This window comes from Coregonus clupeaformis, chromosome 26 (assembly GCF_020615455.1).
Source record: "Coregonus clupeaformis isolate EN_2021a chromosome 26, ASM2061545v1, whole genome shotgun sequence".
In the NCBI taxonomy this organism is placed as follows: domain Eukaryota; kingdom Metazoa; phylum Chordata; class Actinopteri; order Salmoniformes; family Salmonidae; genus Coregonus; species Coregonus clupeaformis.
In genome coordinates, this window is record NC_059217.1 from 6,679,781 (window position 1) to 6,699,673 (window position 19,893).

The following is a 19,893-nucleotide window of genomic DNA, read 5'->3' on the forward strand; positions in this document are numbered from 1 at the left end:
TCTGAAGTATGCAAAAACAGGTTTATCCTCCATGCAAGCCACCTGGGAATGTGGTGAAAGAGTCTTGTAGTAACTTGAACTATCTGTATCCCCCGATAACAAAGTCATTCCGACCTAGGTTGCCTACGTTTGAAGTCTCAGGGGATTCTAATTGTTTTTCTAGGACTAGTAAGATAGGATACAGAGTAGGGCATCTTAGCTCCTGCTCCCACACAGAGAATATCACAACTAAAAGAGAACATGACTAATCTCTCCTCTTTGTTGCAGCCAGAGGATTTTAGGAACCAAAACCAGGCCCGTGCTGACATCTGATGGTTGTGTGGTGATAACTGATTGTGAACTCACCTACATATGTAAACAATCAAACGTGTCAGAGACTGGTGAGTTGTCACGTAGAAAGTAGGACCTCCTCCCGGGATCCTTTGATGAAAGGATATATATATTGATGGGATAGGAGTACCTCGAGGGGTTCCAGAACAATTCAAAGCTAGGAATCAGATCGCAGCTGAGTTTGAATCAAGTCTTTTCTGGTGGTCAACAATTAATAAAAACGTAGATTGGATAAATTATATTTACTATAACCAGCAAAGATTTATAAACCACACTCGTGATGCAATAAAGGGATTAGCTGAGCAGACAGCGGCAACTAGCTTAATGACATGGCAGAATAGAATAGCTTTAGATATGCTTTTGGCTGAGCGGGGCGGAGTTTGTGTTCTGTTTGGATATATGTGCTGTATTTTCATCCTCAAACAATATAGCACCGGACGGGTCCGTGACAAAAGAGCTTCAGGGAGTAACTACGCTGACGAACGAACTGGCTGAGAACTCTGGTATTGATAGCTCCATAAACGGTTGGTTTGATAACATATTTGATAAATGGAAAACTATTGTTGTAACTATTCTGGGTGAAGTTATAGCTTCTATGGGTATACTTGTTCTTTGTGGATGTTGTCTTATTTCCTGTGTCTGAGGTTTGGTGAGAAAGGAGATGGAGAAGGTGGTTTCTCAACAGATGGTGAGATACGGCCCAATCCTGGACTCCAACCTAGGAATGGAGGATATGACCTACCAGGCTTGGTGGAGTGACACTAGAGGGTGTCTAAAGGGGGCCAAAATATACATCTCTGTTTGTGTTTTATGTTTTAATAGTCTTATGTTTTGTGTTCTATTAATCCTGTGTTTTATGGTTTGAAGTTCTTTGATGACTGGTAACAATTTGCAAGTTGGGTGTAGATGGACTGAGGGTTTTAATTTTTTAGTATCATTATGGCCTATTAATAAAAGTGTGATTATTTTTGTTTGTATTGTATTTTAATGACTGACACCCTGTGTTTTCTTATTTTTTGAATCACACCCTAGTGGGTGTGAAAAGGGGGATTATGGGGGATTTATTATTTTTATAATTGATGGGATGACTAACTTAGAAAGAATGCATTCTTGACTGGGCTAATGTAGGTTGTGTCACCTGGCAAGCTGTGATTGATGTGAAGAGCTGTTTTAGGGGGTAAAATGAGATAAGGATTTGTGTCTCCAAATACTAGACTATACTGGTTCTTTGTGATCTGTGAACCTTCCTTGGACGTAGGAATGGTGTCTAGGGGAGCTGGCTCTTCTCACTATGACAGGTTGTTATGATAAACGTATGCCTGGAAACAGGGATGCGCTAAGAGGCGGGGGACTAGCCTGTGCGCCAACGGATTGGCTGAGTAAGTCTAAACCACGCTCAAGTCTCTACTCTGATTGGCCAGCAGAGAGGTGGGAACTCTCTCTCTGTAAGAGTATTTGAAGAACAATCTGAAACAATGGATTTAGTTCTCTGAAGTGCCCTGCGAGGTATTTCAAGGAGCCCATATATACGAAACATCATATTTACCATTGAAGGTTTTATATTAATTAAAATACTAGTATATCTTAGAAGTCGTGTTGACCTCTTTTGTTCCTAATGCCAGATTTGAATTGACGCAACTTTGACAAAGGTCACAAACCATTGACTGCACTGAAATATGCACAGATGTCTCAGTTGACTACCAGAACAGTGTTTTACATTTACATTTTAGTCATTTAGCAGACGCTCTTATCCAGAGCGACTTACATCAGCAATTAGGGTTAAGTGCCTTGCTTAAGGGCACATCGACAGATTTTTCAACTAGTCGGCTCGGGGATTAGAACCAGCGACCTTTCGGTTACTGGCACAACGCTCTTACCCACTAAGCTACCTGCCGCCCGCATACTTGGGTATGCAGGCCAAATTGATATGGCAAAGCACTATGGCCCTCCTGTAGCTCAGTTGGTAGAGCATGGCGTTTACAACGCAAGGATTGTGGGTTCGATTCCCACAGGGGGCCAGTATGAAAAATGTAAGCATTCACTAATTGTAAGTCGCTCTGGATAAGAGCGTCTGCTAAATGACTATGGAGAAACAATGTAGCAAAGGGTTTGAGGGTGAGTATGACTAGTGTGTGTATAGTATACAGTGGGTTTAGATGAGTATAGAAAGATCTCCCATACAAAGTATATGCTTGAACGCAAACTACAACAGGTATAAAAAAACATTAACGCTTGTCAAATGGAGAAAAAAAAGGCATTATCGTTGTGGGTACTGTAGTTTTTTGAGTGAGCCACCCCTTATGTTTTCGCGAAACTCTCCCTCATCAAAGAACTACACGCCCCACCCGGCGCCAAAGTTGAGGCCCCGGATGTCTATTACGCCGGAAGAGAAGAAGGTCCTTTTCCCAGCCATCTTGTGGCGTCATTTAGCGAAGTGTTCGCACCAAGCCTCGTAGAATCGGAGGAAAATCCTGCTGAAGGGGCGCCATCATGCCCGGACATATGCAAGAAGGTTTCGGCTGCGCCATAGCAAACCGATTCGACCAACTATTTGACGACGAGTCGGACCCGTTCGAGCTGTTGAAGGAGGCCGAAAACAAGAAGAAGGAGGCTCCTGTCCCTGGTGCCGCCAAGACCGCAGCTCAAGCCGCCAAGCTCCAGAAAAAGGAGTCCCAGAAAGACAGAAAGATGGTCCCTGCCGATAAGAAAGATGAGCCTCTGGCACCCGTGCCTCTGAAGAAAGATGGTAAGACTGTTTCCTGTAATAAATGTCGGATTGGTCTGCAAAGTCGCAGTTCTCGCTGGATAGTTCAGCATTAACGTTAGCTAGCTAACTATGGTTTCAAAGCCTCCATGAGGTCGACATGATTCCTTTTGTGCGTCAGTTCAGTTGGCAGCTAAAGTTGAGAAGCTTGTTATCGCATTCATTGCAACAAAAAAATTGTCACGATAGTGTGCGTGGTACAGTATTGTGTCCCCTGATAAATAACTTGCAGGCGAACTTGTTTTGCTGCCAATAAAACGCATCTTACTCGGTGCCTTGTTTAGCCAGGATTGTTAGCCTCAAGTTAATTAGATAGCTAACGTTAACTTACCAAAGTAATTTGCTTGTTAGTTTTCTAAATACCTTTTGATCAGTGTTGGATGGGTAATTACATACTTGCTAAATGCACGATTGGCGAATTGTCAGTTTCGTGCAACTGAAATTGTTCACCCAACTAGCGAACCGTGTATTTACACCTGGTTGTAAGCCAACTTCCACAAGCGAAGCGATCGTACTAGAATCTCTTGGTTATATTTTTGAGGGTTGTTTTCTAACCAAGTAACTGGACAAATTAACGTAGATAGCGAGTCTTTCGCTACCCGCATTATTATCCCGCGTCGTGACCAACCTCGTGGCTTGGGGTGTACAACAGCACCAACATGTTGTCTAGGCAGGGAATGATGTCATCTTGCGTTGCGTATCGCGGTTGTTAATGTGAATATGGGCGTTTGTTGTTTTTGTCAGATAACAGCTTCACGAGTATGCTCGCTTCCAACTACTCAGTGAACAAACAACGTTAGATAAGACTATCAATTGGCCAAATAATTTGTCACGTACTTTTACAACGTTCTCGTATTAGTGAGTAATCTAACGTTACTGGCTAACTTTAGACGGATCTACACAATCTAAAAGTAAAATAGGAGGCCCCTGTATTGTTAGCACGTTACATCCTACTTACACCAGTCAAAAACAAAGCAAAAAATGTAAACCCAAGAGAAGAAGAGACAGGTGCATCAACGTGCATTCAGCTGCTGGGGTGTAGGGGTGGGAGTCTATTTTGGTCAACAGTGGGAGGGACTTGTCAGACCAGACTTAGGGCATGTTTCCATCTGCTAGTACTGGCATGGTGCATAATACGAAGTTCAATGTCAGTTCATCTGTTTATAAGGACATTTACATTTAATTGTATTCCTCCATGTTTCATGATTAAGCCCTTACATTCTAGTCCAGTACATCAGTCCTGCTCTCTTTTGGAGACTGGTCTTGAGAAAAGCTCTAGCTTTAATGACAGTAGTCTCCATTTCACTCCCCTGTTTTGAGTTATTTTTGCTAGAAAAACTCTAGAGAAAAGTACTCTTGTACTCCTTTTGTTTTTCAAAGAACCTTAACTGTAAATTGTCTCTCATAAGAGGATTAATAATTCCTATGCTCTGTCCTGCTCCAGGACCTGGTCCCAGGAGGATGGGTCGCAGACCTGAGGGTCAGGGCCCAGCTAGTGGACCGCCCCGTGAGTTCCAGGGTGAGGGCCGCCCCCCTACAGACAGACCCCCCCGGACTGACAGACGGCCACCACGCCGTTTCGAGAGGCCCCCCGGCGGAGAGGAGAAGCCTGGTGAGGGAGGAGAGTTCTCTGTGGAGAAGTGAGTACTGGGTGGCGCAGGGGTACATTCAGTTGGCACCAAATGGGAGATTTTTTATTTTTAAACAGGTACTAACCCAAACAATAACAAGATTCAGATCTGTGTGTGTGCAGGCCTTTGTTCCATCCTAGCAGTAACCCATCTGATTTCACAAATAAACTGATATTAGTCCTCATTTAAGACTTTGATACAAAAGACTGAACCCACACCGGCACTCGAATGTAGGACAGTACTGTTCTTTCCTTTTAAAATGGACACTAACCAGGCCTTTATTGTGTAAACAAAAACAACCCCCTTCTCCATTTGACAGGACTATTTCCCCTCAGGCTGTCAGAGGTAACCCAACCACATCTTAATTATGGGTTCCACTACTGTTTAGCAGCAAAGAAAGTCACGCCACCTTCACTGATAGTTCCTCAGCTTTGCCTTGTCACTTAGCTTAACCTGTTACAGCACAGCAGGGTGTGTAGGAAAAGGGTGGTAACATACAGTGAGGGGGAAAAAGTATTTGATCCCCTGCTGATTTTATACGTTTGCCCACTGACAAAGAAATTATCAGTCTATAATTTTAATGGTAGGTTTATTTGAACAGTGAGAGACAGAATAACAACAACAAAATCCAGAAAAACGCATGTCAAAAATGTTATAAATTGATTTTCATTTTAATGAGGGAAATAAGTATTTGACCCCCTCTCAATCAGAAAGATTTCTGGCTCCCAGGTGTCTTTTATACAGGTAACGAGCTGAGATTAGGAGCACACTCTTAAAGGGAGTGCTCCTAATCTCAGCTTGTTACCTGTATGAAAGACACCTGTCCACAGAAGCAATCAATCAATCAGATTCCAAACTCTCCACCATGGCCAAGACCAAAGAGCTCTCCAAGGATGTCAGGGACAAGATTGTAGACATACACAAGGCTGGAGTGGGCTACAAGACCATCGCCAAGCAGCTTGGTGAGAAGGTGACAACAGTTGGTGCGATTATTCGCAAATGGAAGAAACACAAAAGAACTGTCAATCTCCCTCGGCCTGGGGCTCCATGCAAGATCTCACCTCGTGTAGTTGCAATGATCATGAGAACGGTGAGGAATCAGCCCAGAACTACACGGGAGGATCTTGTCAATGATCTCAAGGCAGCTGGGACCATAGTCACCAAGAAATCAATTGGTAACACACTACGCCGTGAAGGACTGAAATCCTGCAGCGCCCGCAAGGTCCCCCTGCTCAAGAAAGCACATATACAGGCCCATCTGAAGTTTGCCAATGAACATCTGAATGATTCAGAGGAGAACTGGGTGAAAGTGTTGTGGTCAGATGAGACCAAAATGGAGCTCTTTGGCCTCAACTCGCTGTGTTTGGAGGAGGAGGAATGCTGCCTATGACCCCAAGAACACCATCCCCACCGTCAAACATGGAGGTGGAAACATTATGCTTTGCGGGTGTTTTTCTGCAAAGGGGACAGTACAACTTCACCGCATCAAAGGGACGATGGACGGGGCCATGTACCATCAAATCTTGGGTGAGAACCTCCTTCCCTCAGCCAGGGCATTGAAAATGGGTCGTGGATGGGTATTCCAGCATGACAATGACCCAAAACACACGGCCAAGGCAACAAAGGAGTGGCTCAAGAAGAAGCACATTAAGGTCCTGGAGTGGCCTTGCCAGTCTCCAGACCTTAATCCCATAGAAAATCTGTGGAGGGAGCTGAAGGTCCGAGTTGCCGAACATCAGCCTCGAAACCTTAATGACTTGGAGAAGATCTGCAAAGAGGAGTGGGACAAAATCCCTCCTGAGATATGTGCAAACCTGGTGGCCAACTACAAGAAACGTCTGACCTCTGTGATTGCCAACAAGGGTTTTGCCACCAAGTACTAAGTCATGTTTTGCAGAGGGGTCAAATACTTATTTCCCTCATTAAAATGCAAATCAATTTATAACATTTTTGACATGCGTCTTTCTGGATTTTTCTGTTGTTATTCTGTCTCTCACTGTTCAAATAAACCTACCATTAAAATTATAGACTGATCTTGTCTTTGTCAGTGGGCAAACGTACAAAATCAGCAGGGGATCAAATACTTTTTTCCCCTCACTGTATTTGATCCCCTGTTTTAAATGCGTTTCAAATACGTCCTTTCTTCCTTTGTGGAAAGAGTTGCTGGTCTATCATGAATAGCCAGGGGATTTTTGGGGGGCCTCACAATCCAACAATGATGACTCTAAAGAAGGACAAATATTTTTTAGGTATTCAAACAGTGCCTAAGGCAGGGCTCTACAGTGTGACCATTTTACTCACAAATGTGCCTAAATATTTTGCTATGTGCCCTGGAATTTTATTTGAGGCATTGCGCCTAGAAAAATGAAGGATTCTAGATTTTATTACCTCTAATGTTTTTCATTGTGCTCCTACATTTTATTTGTGTGCCTACATTTTTCAATTTAGGCGCACACGTGCTCCTTGTAAAAAAGGTCAGCGTAGAGCCCTGCCTAAGGAAAGATAAGTAATGTATGGTATAATACTGTTTCAGTGTAGTTCACAGTATTGGTGATAGATCACACATTGTGTTTTGGGTCCTCATTGTAGCATTTAATGTCTGAAACACCTATTAGTTATGCACTGGGGTCTGTTCGTGAGGATGTAACATTAGAGATCGTTCAGATAACGTGTTGACTCTATTTGTTACATTTCTATCTGCAACGTTCTGAATGTTTTAACCTCAATGAATACACATCAACTGTTCCCTCCTGTGAGGCAGGCTGCTGATTGGTCTGTTTCCTTGTCGGTCTCCCCAGGCCCATTGGTGATAGGCCGATGAGAGGACGTGGTGGCAGCAGGGGCCGGGGCTTGGGCGGCAGGGGCCGGGGCATGGGCAGGAGCGACGGCTTCGACGTCAGAGGAAAGCGTGAATTCGACAGACACAGCGGCAGCGATCGATCGTAAGTCTTCTGTGTCATGTTGTGAATGATGTAGCTAGCTAACTCAGGGATGGATAAATGAAATCTCATTATTAGGCCGTTTTCCTGCACGAATGGAGAATCTCTGTTCTAAAGTGCTTTTTAGTCCAGGGTTGGAAAACACTGGGCCAATTGCAGCCACTGGTGGCCACTATATCACCAGCTGATCTCTCCTTAAACCATAAATACGAGCTAAAGTCACCCGCATAGCTGATCTCAATTGCAACCATCATCCGCCACCGATTTACCTCTACATAACGCGGATGTCGTGGTTATCTTTTAGTCGTGATTGCAACCAACATTTTCCAAGACTATTTCGACCCTCTGGTGGGTATTATAATAATAATATGCCATTTAGCAGACGCTTTTATCCAAAGCGACTTACAGTCATGCGTGCATAAATTTTTTGTGTGTGTATGGGTGGTCCCGGGGATTGAACCCACTACCTTGGCGTTACAAGCGCCGTGCTCTACCAGCTGAGCTACAGAGGACCATTATCATTGGAAAATGTTTAATCTTGCTAGTTGACCAGACTAAGGGCGATTTATCTATTTTACAATCATTCCGTACAACTGAAATAAAGTATTTCCTTGTTTACCACGGCAAATCTACTGTGGCAATTTACCCGACACGTTGTATGAATGGAAAAGTAATGTTGATGGTGTAGCCTACTGTTATTTTATTAATTTCCAATTTATGTAATCCATTAAATACAACTATCTTTAAACTAAAATTGTCTGATATGGGCATTTCTTATCAAGATTGGGGGGGAGAATATCCCTGGATAGTCCAAGATTTGAAATGTGTAACTAATGAAAGTAAATCTTAATATATTAATTTGCCATTTAAGGTGAAGTATTTTAATGAAATATAGGCCTCACGATATTTTTACATTCATCAGCCTTGGTTTCCAATGCTCCTGATAGGTCATTTTCATTGGGGGCTGGGAGTAGAGAATCTAGACCAGCTGTCTGGTATCATAATCACTTGACATGATAACAACGCGCGATCAACTGATCTGCTGTTTTATCCTTGTGGGTTTGTTTTCATTGCAATCAAGCGTGGTTTAGCCCGCAGGTGCATGTAATCTCCCGTTAGTAGCGTTTTAAGAAATCTAGCGGTAACCTGCAGGAGCACGTTAGGTTCTGCCTGTTGGTTGCGATCGAGCCACGGTTTCCCGATCACAGATTAAGACTAATCCTGGACTAAAAATACATTTCAATGGAGATTCTCCCTTGAGCTTGCTTTGTAGTCCATGGCTAGGCTTAATCTGTGTCTGGGGAACTGGCCCTAGAAGTATAAGAACGACTTATTTAACGTTTTTCCATCCAAGGTAGTCTCATTGAGAGAAACTGTTTTTTTGCTGGAGAGTTTTGAAGTGAAGGTGTGAGCTAAAGCCCAGACGTTGTTTCAGCAGCCAGAAAGGTGAGGAGAAGCGTGGTGGAAGTGGATCTCACAACTGGGGCACAGTCAAGGATGAGATGGGGTGAGTTGCACTGCCGACCTAGCACAACACACCCTCTCAATAGACTTTCTATAAAAGACAGTATGTCTGCAAACCACAAGGAAGAGTTTTGATTTACCTTGTTTAGTTATGTGTAAACTAAAGTCAACATGTTGAGTCAAGACGCCTAGTCTCTATATTGTCCTGGTAGCGTCACCTGTCAGCATATTGAATGTATGAGAATGAGTGACGTGGATGGGAATGCCATTTTTTATTTTTTTATTTCACCTTTATTTAACCAGGTAAGCCAGTTGAGAACAGGTTCTCATTTACAACTGCGACCTGGCCAAGATAAAGCAAAGTAGTGCAATAAAAACAACACAGAGTTACATATGGGGTAAAAAAAACATAAAGTCAGAAATACAACAGAAAATATATATACAGTGTGTGCAAATGTAGCAAGTTATGGAGGTAAGGCAATAAATAGGCTATAGTGCAGAATAATTACAATAGTATTAACACTGGAATGCTAGATGTGCAAGAGATTATGTGCAAATAGAGATACTGGGGGTGCAAAAGAGCAAAATAAATAACAATATAGGGATGAGGTAGTTGGGTGGGCTAATTTCAGATGGGCTGTGTACAGGTGCAGTGATCGGTAAGGTGCTCTGACAACTGATGCTTAAAGTTATTGAGGGAGATAAGAGTCTCCAGCTTCAGAGATTTTTGCAATTCGTTCCAGTCATTGGCAGCAGAGAACTGGAAGGAATGGCGGCCAAAGGAGGTGTTGGCTTTGGGAATGACCAGTGAGATATACCTGCTGGAGCGCAGACTACGGGTGGGTGCTGCTATGGTGACCAATGAGCTAAGATAAGGCGGGGATTTGCCTAGCAGTGATTTATAGATGGCCTGGAGCCAGTGGGTTTGACGACGAACATGTAGTGAGGACCAGCCAACAAGAGCGTACAGGTCACAGTGGTGGGTAGTGTATGGGGCTTTGGAGACAAAACGGATGGCACTGTGATAGACTACATCCAATTTGCTGAGTAGAGTGTTGGAGGCTATTTTGTAAATGACATCGCCGAAGTCAAGGATCGGTAGGATAGTCAGTTTTACGAGGGCATGTTTGGCAGCATGAGTGAAGGAGGCTTTGTTGCGAAATAGGAAGCCGATTCTAGATTTAACTTTGGATTGGAGATTCTTTATGTGAGTCTGGAAGTTGAGTTTACAGTCTAACCAGACACCTAGATATTTGTAGTTGTCCACATACTCTAGGTCAGACCCGTCGAGAGTGGTGATTCTAGTCGGGTGGGCGGGTGCTAGCAGCGTTCGATTGAAAAGCATGCATTTAGTTTTACTAGTGTTTAAGAGCAGTTGAAGGCTACTGAAGGATTGTTGTATGGCATTGAAGCCATGCAGCCACACAGGGCTGTTCAGCAGGTGTTAATGTACAGGTGGAGCTAAGCTAATGTGGACACACACAGGTGAAGCTAAATTAGTTTTTCCTCTCCACAGCGAGCTCGACCAATCAAACGTGACCGAGGAGACCCCTGAGGGAGAGGAGCATCCGCCCGCCGACTCTGAGAATAAGTGAGTTGAGAGGGCTGAGCCTTCTACCACATCTCCCTCTTCTCCCCGATTGTTCTCTCCCCCTCAGGGATTTAACAGCATGGGCGGAAGGCTTTTCCTCCATATTTTTTAATACTATTTCCAGCCAGTTGTGTGTTCTGACAGTTCTGTTTTGTAATCTGTGTGTTGTAGGGAGAACGAGGTTGGTGAACCTAAGGAAGTGGAACCCAAGGAGATGACTCTGGATGAATGGAAGGCCCAGCAGGACAAGGAGAAAACCAAGGTGGAGTTCAACATCCGAAAGGCCAACGAGGGAGCCGACAGCCAGTGGAAGAAAGGATACGTGCTGCACAAGTCCAAGGACGTGAGTGGACTGTCAAAACCACAAAACTGACTTGGCCTCCGTTTGGTTTTCCATAACCTCCTAACTCCATTTTCTTCCCTCTTTCTCTCCAATAAAGGAGAAGAAAGATGATACTCTGATTGAAGCTGCAGTGGAGGCTGAGGGAGTCGCCCTTAAGGTGAGTATCACATCCGACAGACGCGCACACGCTCTCTGCCCGCACCCACAAACATGTACATCAAGATGACTGAATGTGGCTCAGACGTGTGTGCAGGAAACAAATGTTCAGTCATTGCCGACGCTCTCCTTCCCCCACTGACTTTCAGACAGAGGATGATCACCACTTCCGGAAGCCGGCCAATGACATCACAGCCCAGCTGGAGATAAACTTTGGGGACCTGGGCCGCCCCAGCCGTGGTCGTGGTGGACCCCGTGGTGGCAGGGGGGGCCGTGGGCGTGGAGAGGGCAGAGGAGAGTTCCGAGGAGAGTTCCGCGAGCGTGAACCCAGAGAGCCCCGCGAGCGTGATGGTGGAGCCCCCACCAGGCCGGTCCGCGGAGGCCGGACTGACAAGGTAAGGACTACTAATACTACACTGAACAAAAACATAAACGTAACATGCAACAATTTCAAGTATTTTACTGAGTTACAGTTCATATAAGGAAATCAGTCAATTGAAATAAATTAGGCTCTAATCGATGTATTTCACGTGACTGGGAAAACAGATATACATCTGTTGGTCACAGATACCTTTAAAAAAAATCTGGGGTGACCACCATTTTCCTCATGCGGCGCGACACCTCTCCTTCGCATAGAGTTGATCAGGCTGTTGATTGTGGGATGTTGTCCCACTCCTGTTCAATGGCTGTGCGAAGTTGCTGGATATTGGCGGGAACTGGAACACACTGTTGTACACGTCGATCAGAGCATCCCAAACATGCTCAATGGGTGATATGTTTGAGTATGCAGGCCATGGAAGAACTGGGACATTTTCAGCTTCAATTCTGTACAGATCCTTGCGAAATGGGGCCGTGCATTATCATGCTGAAACATGAGGTGATGGAGGCGGATGAATGGCACGACAATGGGCCTCAGGATCTCGTCATGGTATCTCTGTGCATTCAAATTGCCATAGATAAAATGCAATTGTGTTCGTTGTCCGTAGCTTATGCCTGGCCATAACCCCACCGCCACCATGGGGCACTGTTCACAACGTTAACATCAGCAAACCACTCACCCATACAACGCCATATACACGGTCTGCAATCTGCCCGGTACAGTTGAAACCGGGATTCATCCATGAAGAGAACACTTCTCCAGCGTGCCAGTGCCCATCGAAGGTGAGCATTTGCCCACTGAAGTCAGTTATGATGCCGAACTGCAGTCAGGTCAAGACCCTGGTGGGGATGATGAGCAAGCGGATGAGCTTCCCTGATAAGGTTTCTGACAGGTTGTGCAAACCCCCAGTTTCATCAGCTGTCCGGGTGGCTGGTCTCGGACGATCCTGCAGGTGAAGAAGCTGGATGTGGAGGTCCTGGGCTGGCGTGGTTACACGTGCTCTGTGGTTGTGAGGCCGGTTGGAAGTACTGCCAAATTCTCTAAAACGACATTTCTCCTTTGCCAAGATAATCCATCCACCTGACAGGTGTGGCATATCAAGAAGCTGATTAAACAGCACTATCATTACACATGTGCACCTTGTGCTGGGGACAATAAAAGGCCACTTTAAAATGTGCAGTTTTGTCACACAATGCCACAGATGTATCAAGTTTTACATTTACATTTTAGTCATTTAGCAGACGCTCTTATCCAGAGCGACTTACAGTTAGTGAGTGTATTTATTATTATTTTATTTTTTTCATACTGGCCCCCCATGGGAATCGAAACCACAACCCTGGCGTTGCAAACGCCATGCTATACCAACTAAGCTACATCCCTGCCGGCCATTCCCTACCCTGGACGACGCTGGGCCAATTGTGCGCCGCCCCATGGGTCTCCCGGTCGCGGCTGGCTACGACAGAGCCTGGATTCGAACCAGGATCTCTAGTGGCACAGCTAGCACTGCAATGCAGTGCCTTAGACCACTGCGCCACTCGGGAGACAAGTTTTGAGGGAGCGTGCAATTGGCATGCTGACTGCAGGAATGTCCTCCAGAACTGTTGCCAGATAATTTAATGTTAATTTCTCTACCATAAGCCAATGTCGTTTTAGAGAATTTGGCAGTACGTCCAACTGGCCTCACAACCACAAACCATGTGTATGGCGTCGTGTGGGCGAGCGATATGCTGATGTGAACAGTGTGCCCCGTTATGGTATGGGCAGGCATAAGCTATGGACAACAAACAATTGCATTTTATCGATAGGCAATTTGAATACACACAAATACCGCAACGTCATTCTGAGGCCCATTTTTTTTAAAGGTATCTGTAACCAACAGATGCATATCTGTATTCCCAGTCATGTGAAATCCATCGATTAGTGCCTAATTTATTTATTTAAATTGACTGATTTCCTTATGAACTGTAACTCAGTAAAATCTTTTAAATTGTTGCATGTTGCGTTTATATTTTTGTTCAGTATATATTTTTTCCGTATAATTACTATTGGTCTGTTACGGCTGCTGTGGCAAAGATTTATGCAAGTTAAAGTTAAGGGAATTTGGATTGTTTAAGTACAACAGACATTGTCATAATTTCACTGTATACGTCTGATCAATCTCGTTCCTTTTTGTTTTCCCAACCCTCTAACCCTCCTCCCAGCCGAGCGGGGTGATCGTGCCCAACGTGGATGACCCCGAGGCCTTCCCGGCCCTGGCCTAAGATGGAGTGGCTGCCCCATAGGCCCCCAGGAGCCCTTAGCAGACCCCCGGGCAGACCCCCTAGGCCCCTTCTCTACGAGGCTTGCATGTTTCTGGATCCTTCCGAAAAAATTATATGATGGAGAAGACTGTCATGGCCCATGACACTCGCATCTGCGGACTGAATTTTACCCGTTTTATTAAAAAGAAAATGAGAAAAAAAACAGAAATGGAAAAAAAGAAATAAAAAAGAAAAGGACTTCTTGCTACTTCCGGAGCAAATTATTGGTAGAGGTTTTGTACTTAGAGACAAGGTAGCAGGGACGTTTTCATACAGTATTTTTTTCAGAGATTATGCGTTCTTCATTAATACTTTTTTTGTATTGCTGCTTGAAAATACGCATGTCCAAATATAAGGTATGAGAAAGAGTTATCATTTGAGCTTGTGGTGTCCCATAGCTTGCTTTGCTATATGATCACTTCAAACCAGGCTGTGCTGTGATGGAACCCAAGCCAACTAGCTCTTACCATACTGGGTATTTCTGAAGAGGTTACTGTATCATCACTCAGTGAGATTTCAAGGACTTTGCTTTAGTTCTGCAGTTTTATGTATTTTATTTTTATTTTTAATTAAGGCCTAGACCTCTATGATATAGGCCTGAAAAAGAAATTCATGGTAAGAGATCTTGGGGTGAGATTATATTATTTCTGATGGTGCAGATAGGGACATGCCTTGGATCGTTGATCTAATAATTTAGGCTCCATTATAACTATTTAAGTGTATATACACTACACTTAACACATTTTTAAAGTCGAGCCTAAATCAGTTCTGTATTAAAAGGTATTTTGAATAGAAAATAGTTTTCAAAGGACTCGATAGCAGGGGGAAGGAAGACTTCAATGATTTAAAATGTATCCCTCTGACATCTTTAGCTCTATAGGTGAACCATTCCCCCTGTATGGTTTCATTTAACAACTCATAAGCTGCGTCTCAATGACATAGTGGCTTCCTCACCTTGTTTCCTCTACCTGCACTGATCTGAAAACAGTTGACACATCAGTCCGAGGTAAGGAAAAAACTGAGAGGAAGCCACGGATTTGTGATGCAGCCAAGGTCCTTTGGAAGCCCTCAGACCTTCTCACACTGTTTACACACCATTCCAGGGCCGTATTCAGCAGTGCCCCGCATTGCGCAACGTTCAGATAGAAAGTATTGTATAGAACAGACGTAGATTGAGTCATGTCATCTCTACTCATGGCATTTCTGCAACGCTCTGTACATCGCACCCTGCTGAACGGGGCCTAGTATACTGATATCAATGTGAACCTGCTCCTGCAGTATTTCCTGTGGTGATTGAAGATCCTCCATTTTGATTTTCCCTCTGGCACCCTACTGCATATTTGCTCTGAAATAAATACAATTGTGTGTGTGGGTCAGCCAAGTGCTCAACAGATGTGTGAATCCTAACCCTGCTATTATAGACCTCCGTCGGTAAATAAAGATGGTCGATTCATTTTTGCATTGTTATGACTAACACCGTCACATACATAATCACATACACACGAAAATCTGTGTTCTTTCATGATTAAATACATTCACAGATAAAGGTGCCATTGTGTGGCGAAGGTAAAATATAAATAAGGACTTTGTTCCTGGAGTTATTTTTTAGGGTAGTCTGGAAATTGATATCCCAATGCTGTTTAATGGTGCACTGGTTCCCGAGTATAGTAGTATTAAGAAATTGAACTTTTAAGACAGACTGTTTAGCTCCCTAACCATGTAATTTAGCTTTATGGTTGGATAGATATTTCACTGCCAGAGCTATGTTAACTTCTGTAGTCAACTACAAACTGGAACAAAAACCTGCATCCACACTGGCCTTCACAAGACTATTCCCAATATGTGATGCGTCTTAGTAAAACCTTATAGAAGATAGTGCCCTTTAGTGGACATTTGGAGTATTACTTTGAGATAGTGCTCATCTACTATTTGAACATGGATGACACTGCATATAAGCACTGGCAGACTTACTATTTGGCAGTAGAGGCAATTAATTGCCCCAGGCCTCACATCATCAAGGGGCCTCATGAGCTGGGCTTAACACAATGTTTTTATTTAAATTGAAATAAATAAAAATCCGCTTGTGGTCACCTCATGCTCATCTGGCATAAATAAATATAAAAATCCCCATCAAAATCTGTTAAAGCTACAGATATGTTTTTTGCATGGGCTGCATCTCAATCCGTCGATGTCGGCCTTCTGCATCTGTGGTGTTTGTCAGACCAGGAAACATCTCGAAAAACGGTCTTCTCACGAAAACGCCTGTAATGTGCGAACGGTTTGGCCTACAAATTAATATGACCCCTCTATGGAAAGGTGGACACAATGGTGTTCTCCGTTTTGCACTACAAACCCCCAAGTGTCACGGGACACGTCTGAAGATAACCCGGTACCCGGCTGAAAAATTAATGGAAGTGAATAGGGCATTTCCACGTCAAAGGTAATTTCACAGTAAAAACATTTTAATTTATTTGTACTTATCTCAGATATAGGACAGACACTTCAAAACATTCTTCCTTTTGATAACATTTTTTACTGTTTTTCCCCATGATTGAATCTGTTGTTATTCAATGGGCTAATAGCAGTAAGGCCAAATCCAATGTTTCATCAAATAATTTGTTAAATAAGTTTTGGGATAATTACAGGGATCCTAAAAATCAAATAGCTAAATTGTCCTTGGTATGACCATCTTAAAACAATTCCATATGTTGTCTTAGTAGTAGTCTCGCGTTGCCATTCCTCCAAAATCACATCGCTGTCACGCCTCCCTTGGAGGTCTGGATATTTTTGTATCGCAAAAACAGTTTGAATGGTCAGCTGGCTCACAGCGGCAAGATTTTGATTGGATGTTACATTTCTAGAACCCTCCTTCCACATGCCCATTGGTGCTATGTGTTATGTTCGTCACTGTTTTCAGACCGGGAAGGACACATTTTGCAGAGAGTTGTTCCGTTTGCAACATTGCAGAAAATTGAAGAAATACTGGAGAAAAAACTGAATTATGTTTTGTCAGAAGTGCGCTCTATACACAAACTCAACATTTAATTGGTTATTTCCCAGCCATCCTCCCCATAGACCGTAAAAGGAATCGACACGCACTGTTGCACCTACAACACTAATCTAGTGAGCACTATTGGAGCTCCGCCCAAGCAAGGCATTTGATTGGTTTGACGTGTAGCGAGGGGTCACTGATTTACACCGGGTCTCCACCCTATTTAGCTATTTTTCCTGCCATACACGGTGTTGCCATGTGTGCAGTTTTCCTGTAAAATTGGGCAACTTTGAAAATTATGTCGCGGGTTAAAATGTATTGGTCACGGGTTGCGGGTTTTTGGGCTATTTCTAAATGTCACCGTGGCTGCCAAGGCATTTCTTTTAAAAATATACAGTGCCTTCGGAAAGTATTCAGACCCCTTGACTTCTTCCACATTTTGTTATGTTACAGCCTTATTCTAAAATTGATTAAAAAATAAATAATCCTCAGCAATCTACACACAATACCCCATAATGACAAAGTGAAAACATTTTTTTTTAGAAATGTTTGCACATTTATTACAAATAAAAACCAGAAATACCTTATTTACATAAGTATTCAGACCCTTTGCTATTATACTCAAAATTGAGCTCAGGTGCATCCTGTTTCCATTGATCATCCTTGAGCTGTTTCTACAACTTGATTGGAGTCCACCTGTGGTAAATTCAATTGATTGGACATGATTTGGAAAGTCACACACCTGTCTATATAAGGTCCCACGGTTGACAGTGCATGTCAGAGCAAAGACCAAGCCATGAGGTCGAAGGAATTGTACGTACAGATCAGAGACAGGATTGTGTCGAGGCACAGATCTGGGGAAAGGTACCAAAAATGTCTGCAGCATTGAAGGTCCCCAAGAACACAGTGGCCTCCATCATTCTAAAATGGAAGAAGTTTGGAACCACCAAGATTCTTCTTAGAGCTGGCCGCCCGGCCAACCTGAGCAATCGGGGGAGAAGTGCCTTGGTCAAGGAGGTGACCAAGAAGCCGAATGTCACTCTGACAGAGCTCCATATGTCCTATGTGGAGGTGGGAGAACCTTCCAGAAGGATAACCATCTCTGCAGCACTCCACCAATCAGGACTTTATGGTAGAGTGGCCAGACGGAAGCCACTCCTCAGTAAAATGCACGACAGCCTGCTTGGAATGTCCGTGAGTGGCCCAGCTAGAGTCCGGACTTGAGCCCAATCTAACATCTCTGGAGAGACCTGAAAATAGCTGTACAGCAACGCTCCCCATCCAACCTGACAGAGCTTGAGAGGATCTGCAGAGAAGAATGGGAGAAACTCCCTAAATACAGGTGTGCCAAGCTTGTAGCGTCATACCCAAGAAGACTCAAGGCTGTAATCGCTGCCAAAGGTGCTTCAAGGAAGTACTGAGTAAAGAGTCTGAATACTTATGTAAATGTGATATTTCATTTTTTATTTTTTTTATGAGCAAAAATGTAAATCCTGTTTTTTCTTTGTCATTATGGGGTATTGTGTGTAGATTGATAGAAAGAATAGAAAGATAGAGGGAAAATAACAATTTAATCAATTTTAGAATAAGGCTGTAACCTAACAAAATGTGGAAAAAGTCAAGGGGTCTGAATACTTTCCGAAGGCACTGTATATATTTCACTGTGACTTACTCCTGACTGTCAGGCAGTGAGACAGGCTGTTGCTGAGTGACCTCTGTGACTGACCCAATATTAAGGAAAGCTTTGACTATGTACAGACTCAGTGAGCATAGCGTTGCGATTGAGAAAGGTCGCCGTAGGCAGACCTGGCTCTCAAGAGAAGACAGGCTATGTGCACACTTTCCACAAAATTAGGTGGAAACTGAGCTGCACTTCCTAACCTCCTGCCAAATGTATGACCATATTAGAGACACATGTTTCCCTCAGATTACACAGACCCACAAAGAATTCGAAAACAAATCCAATTTTGATAAACTCCCAATTGGCCCAGCGTCGTCCGGGTTTGGCCGGTGTAGGCCATCATTGTAAATAAGAATTTGTTCTTAACTGACTTGCCTAGTTAAATAAAGGTAAAATACCACAGGGCAATCACAGCAGCAAGATTTGTGACCTGTTGCCACAAGAAAAGGGCAACCAGTGAAGAACAAACACCATTGTAAATACAACCCATATTTATTTATTTTCCCTTTTTTTATTTTAACTATTTGCACATCACTACAACACTGTATATAGACATAATATGATATTTGAAATGCCTTTATTCTTTTGGAACTTGTGTGAGTGTAATATTTACTGTTCACTTTTTATTGTTTATTTCACTTTTGTTTATCCATTTCACTTGCTTTGGCAATGTAAACATATGTTTCCCATACCAATAAAGCCTCTTGAATTGAATTGAGTGGTGGGGAGGGCTGGATGGGTGTGTGTGTGTGTGTTGAGAGAGCACTACAGTTATTGGCTGAGTCACGTGAACGAGAGGAGACAGAGCAGCACGTGCACACGTTGTGACAACTTTTTACCAGTTGTAGGTTGGCTATTTAGATTGTCATTATGGAGACACCTATTTCCAAACCTATTTCCATAAAAAATATTAATACTCTAGAACTGATACACAACAAGAAATAATGGAGACAAAGCACTGGAAATAACTTTAGGCGCATTAGAGCGCTTTACATAAATCTGACATTAGGCTAAATGTGGAGAATTATACATTTGCCTCTGTTGGCCATCAAGTAGACTATTAATGTATATGCCATTGTAGGCTACCATTTGGCAGTGGTGTAAAGTACTTAAGGAAAAATACATTAAAGTACTACTTAAGTCGTTTTTTGGGTTATCTGTAATTTACTATTTATATTATTGACTACTTTTACTTTTACTTCACTACATTCCTAAAGAATATTATATACTTTTTGCTCCATACATTTTCCATGACACCCAAAAGTACTCATTACATGTTGAATGCTTAGCAGGACAGAAAATAGTCAAATTCCCACACTTATG

General features: G+C 43.2%; 1 protein-coding gene across 4 annotated transcripts; it reads left to right on the forward strand.

Annotated features, from left to right (window-relative positions):
* The first annotated feature begins 2,705 nt into the window (after nucleotides 1-2,705).
* Nucleotides 2,706-15,350, forward strand: LOC121540136 (plasminogen activator inhibitor 1 RNA-binding protein-like). 4 transcript variants are annotated; one of them, XM_045207706.1, is made up of 9 exons: nucleotides 2,706-3,076; nucleotides 4,539-4,734; nucleotides 7,524-7,667; nucleotides 9,100-9,171; nucleotides 10,645-10,719; nucleotides 10,888-11,062; nucleotides 11,160-11,219; nucleotides 11,368-11,613; nucleotides 13,799-15,350. In XM_045207706.1, the coding sequence occupies exons 1-9, from the start codon at nucleotides 2,821-2,823 to the stop codon at nucleotides 13,856-13,858; spliced, it is 1,284 nt and encodes a 427-aa protein (XP_045063641.1). In that variant the 5' UTR covers nucleotides 2,706-2,820; the 3' UTR covers nucleotides 13,859-15,350. The 4 variants fall into 4 exon arrangements, with proteins under 4 accessions (XP_045063641.1, XP_045063643.1, XP_045063642.1 ...); XM_045207708.1 differs by having other exon boundaries at nucleotides 9,103-9,171; XM_045207707.1 differs by having other exon boundaries at nucleotides 2,708-3,076; nucleotides 10,891-11,062.
* Nucleotides 15,351-19,893: the final 4,543 nt, after the last annotated feature.

What these genes read in the sequence shown, in the direction of transcription:
- LOC121540136 (XM_045207706.1), top strand. Translation starts at nt 2,821, where the DNA reads ATGCCCGGACATATGCAAGAAGGTTTCGGCTGCGCCATAGCAAACCGA. An exon ending in CACAGCGGCAGCGATCGATC is followed by an intron (nt 7,668 to 9,099) that starts GTAAGTCTTCTG and finishes ACGTTGTTTCAG; the next exon opens with CAGCCAGAAAGGTGAGGAGA. An exon ending in ACAGTCAAGGATGAGATGGG is followed by an intron (nt 9,172 to 10,644) that starts GTGAGTTGCACT and finishes TCCTCTCCACAG; the next exon opens with CGAGCTCGACCAATCAAACG.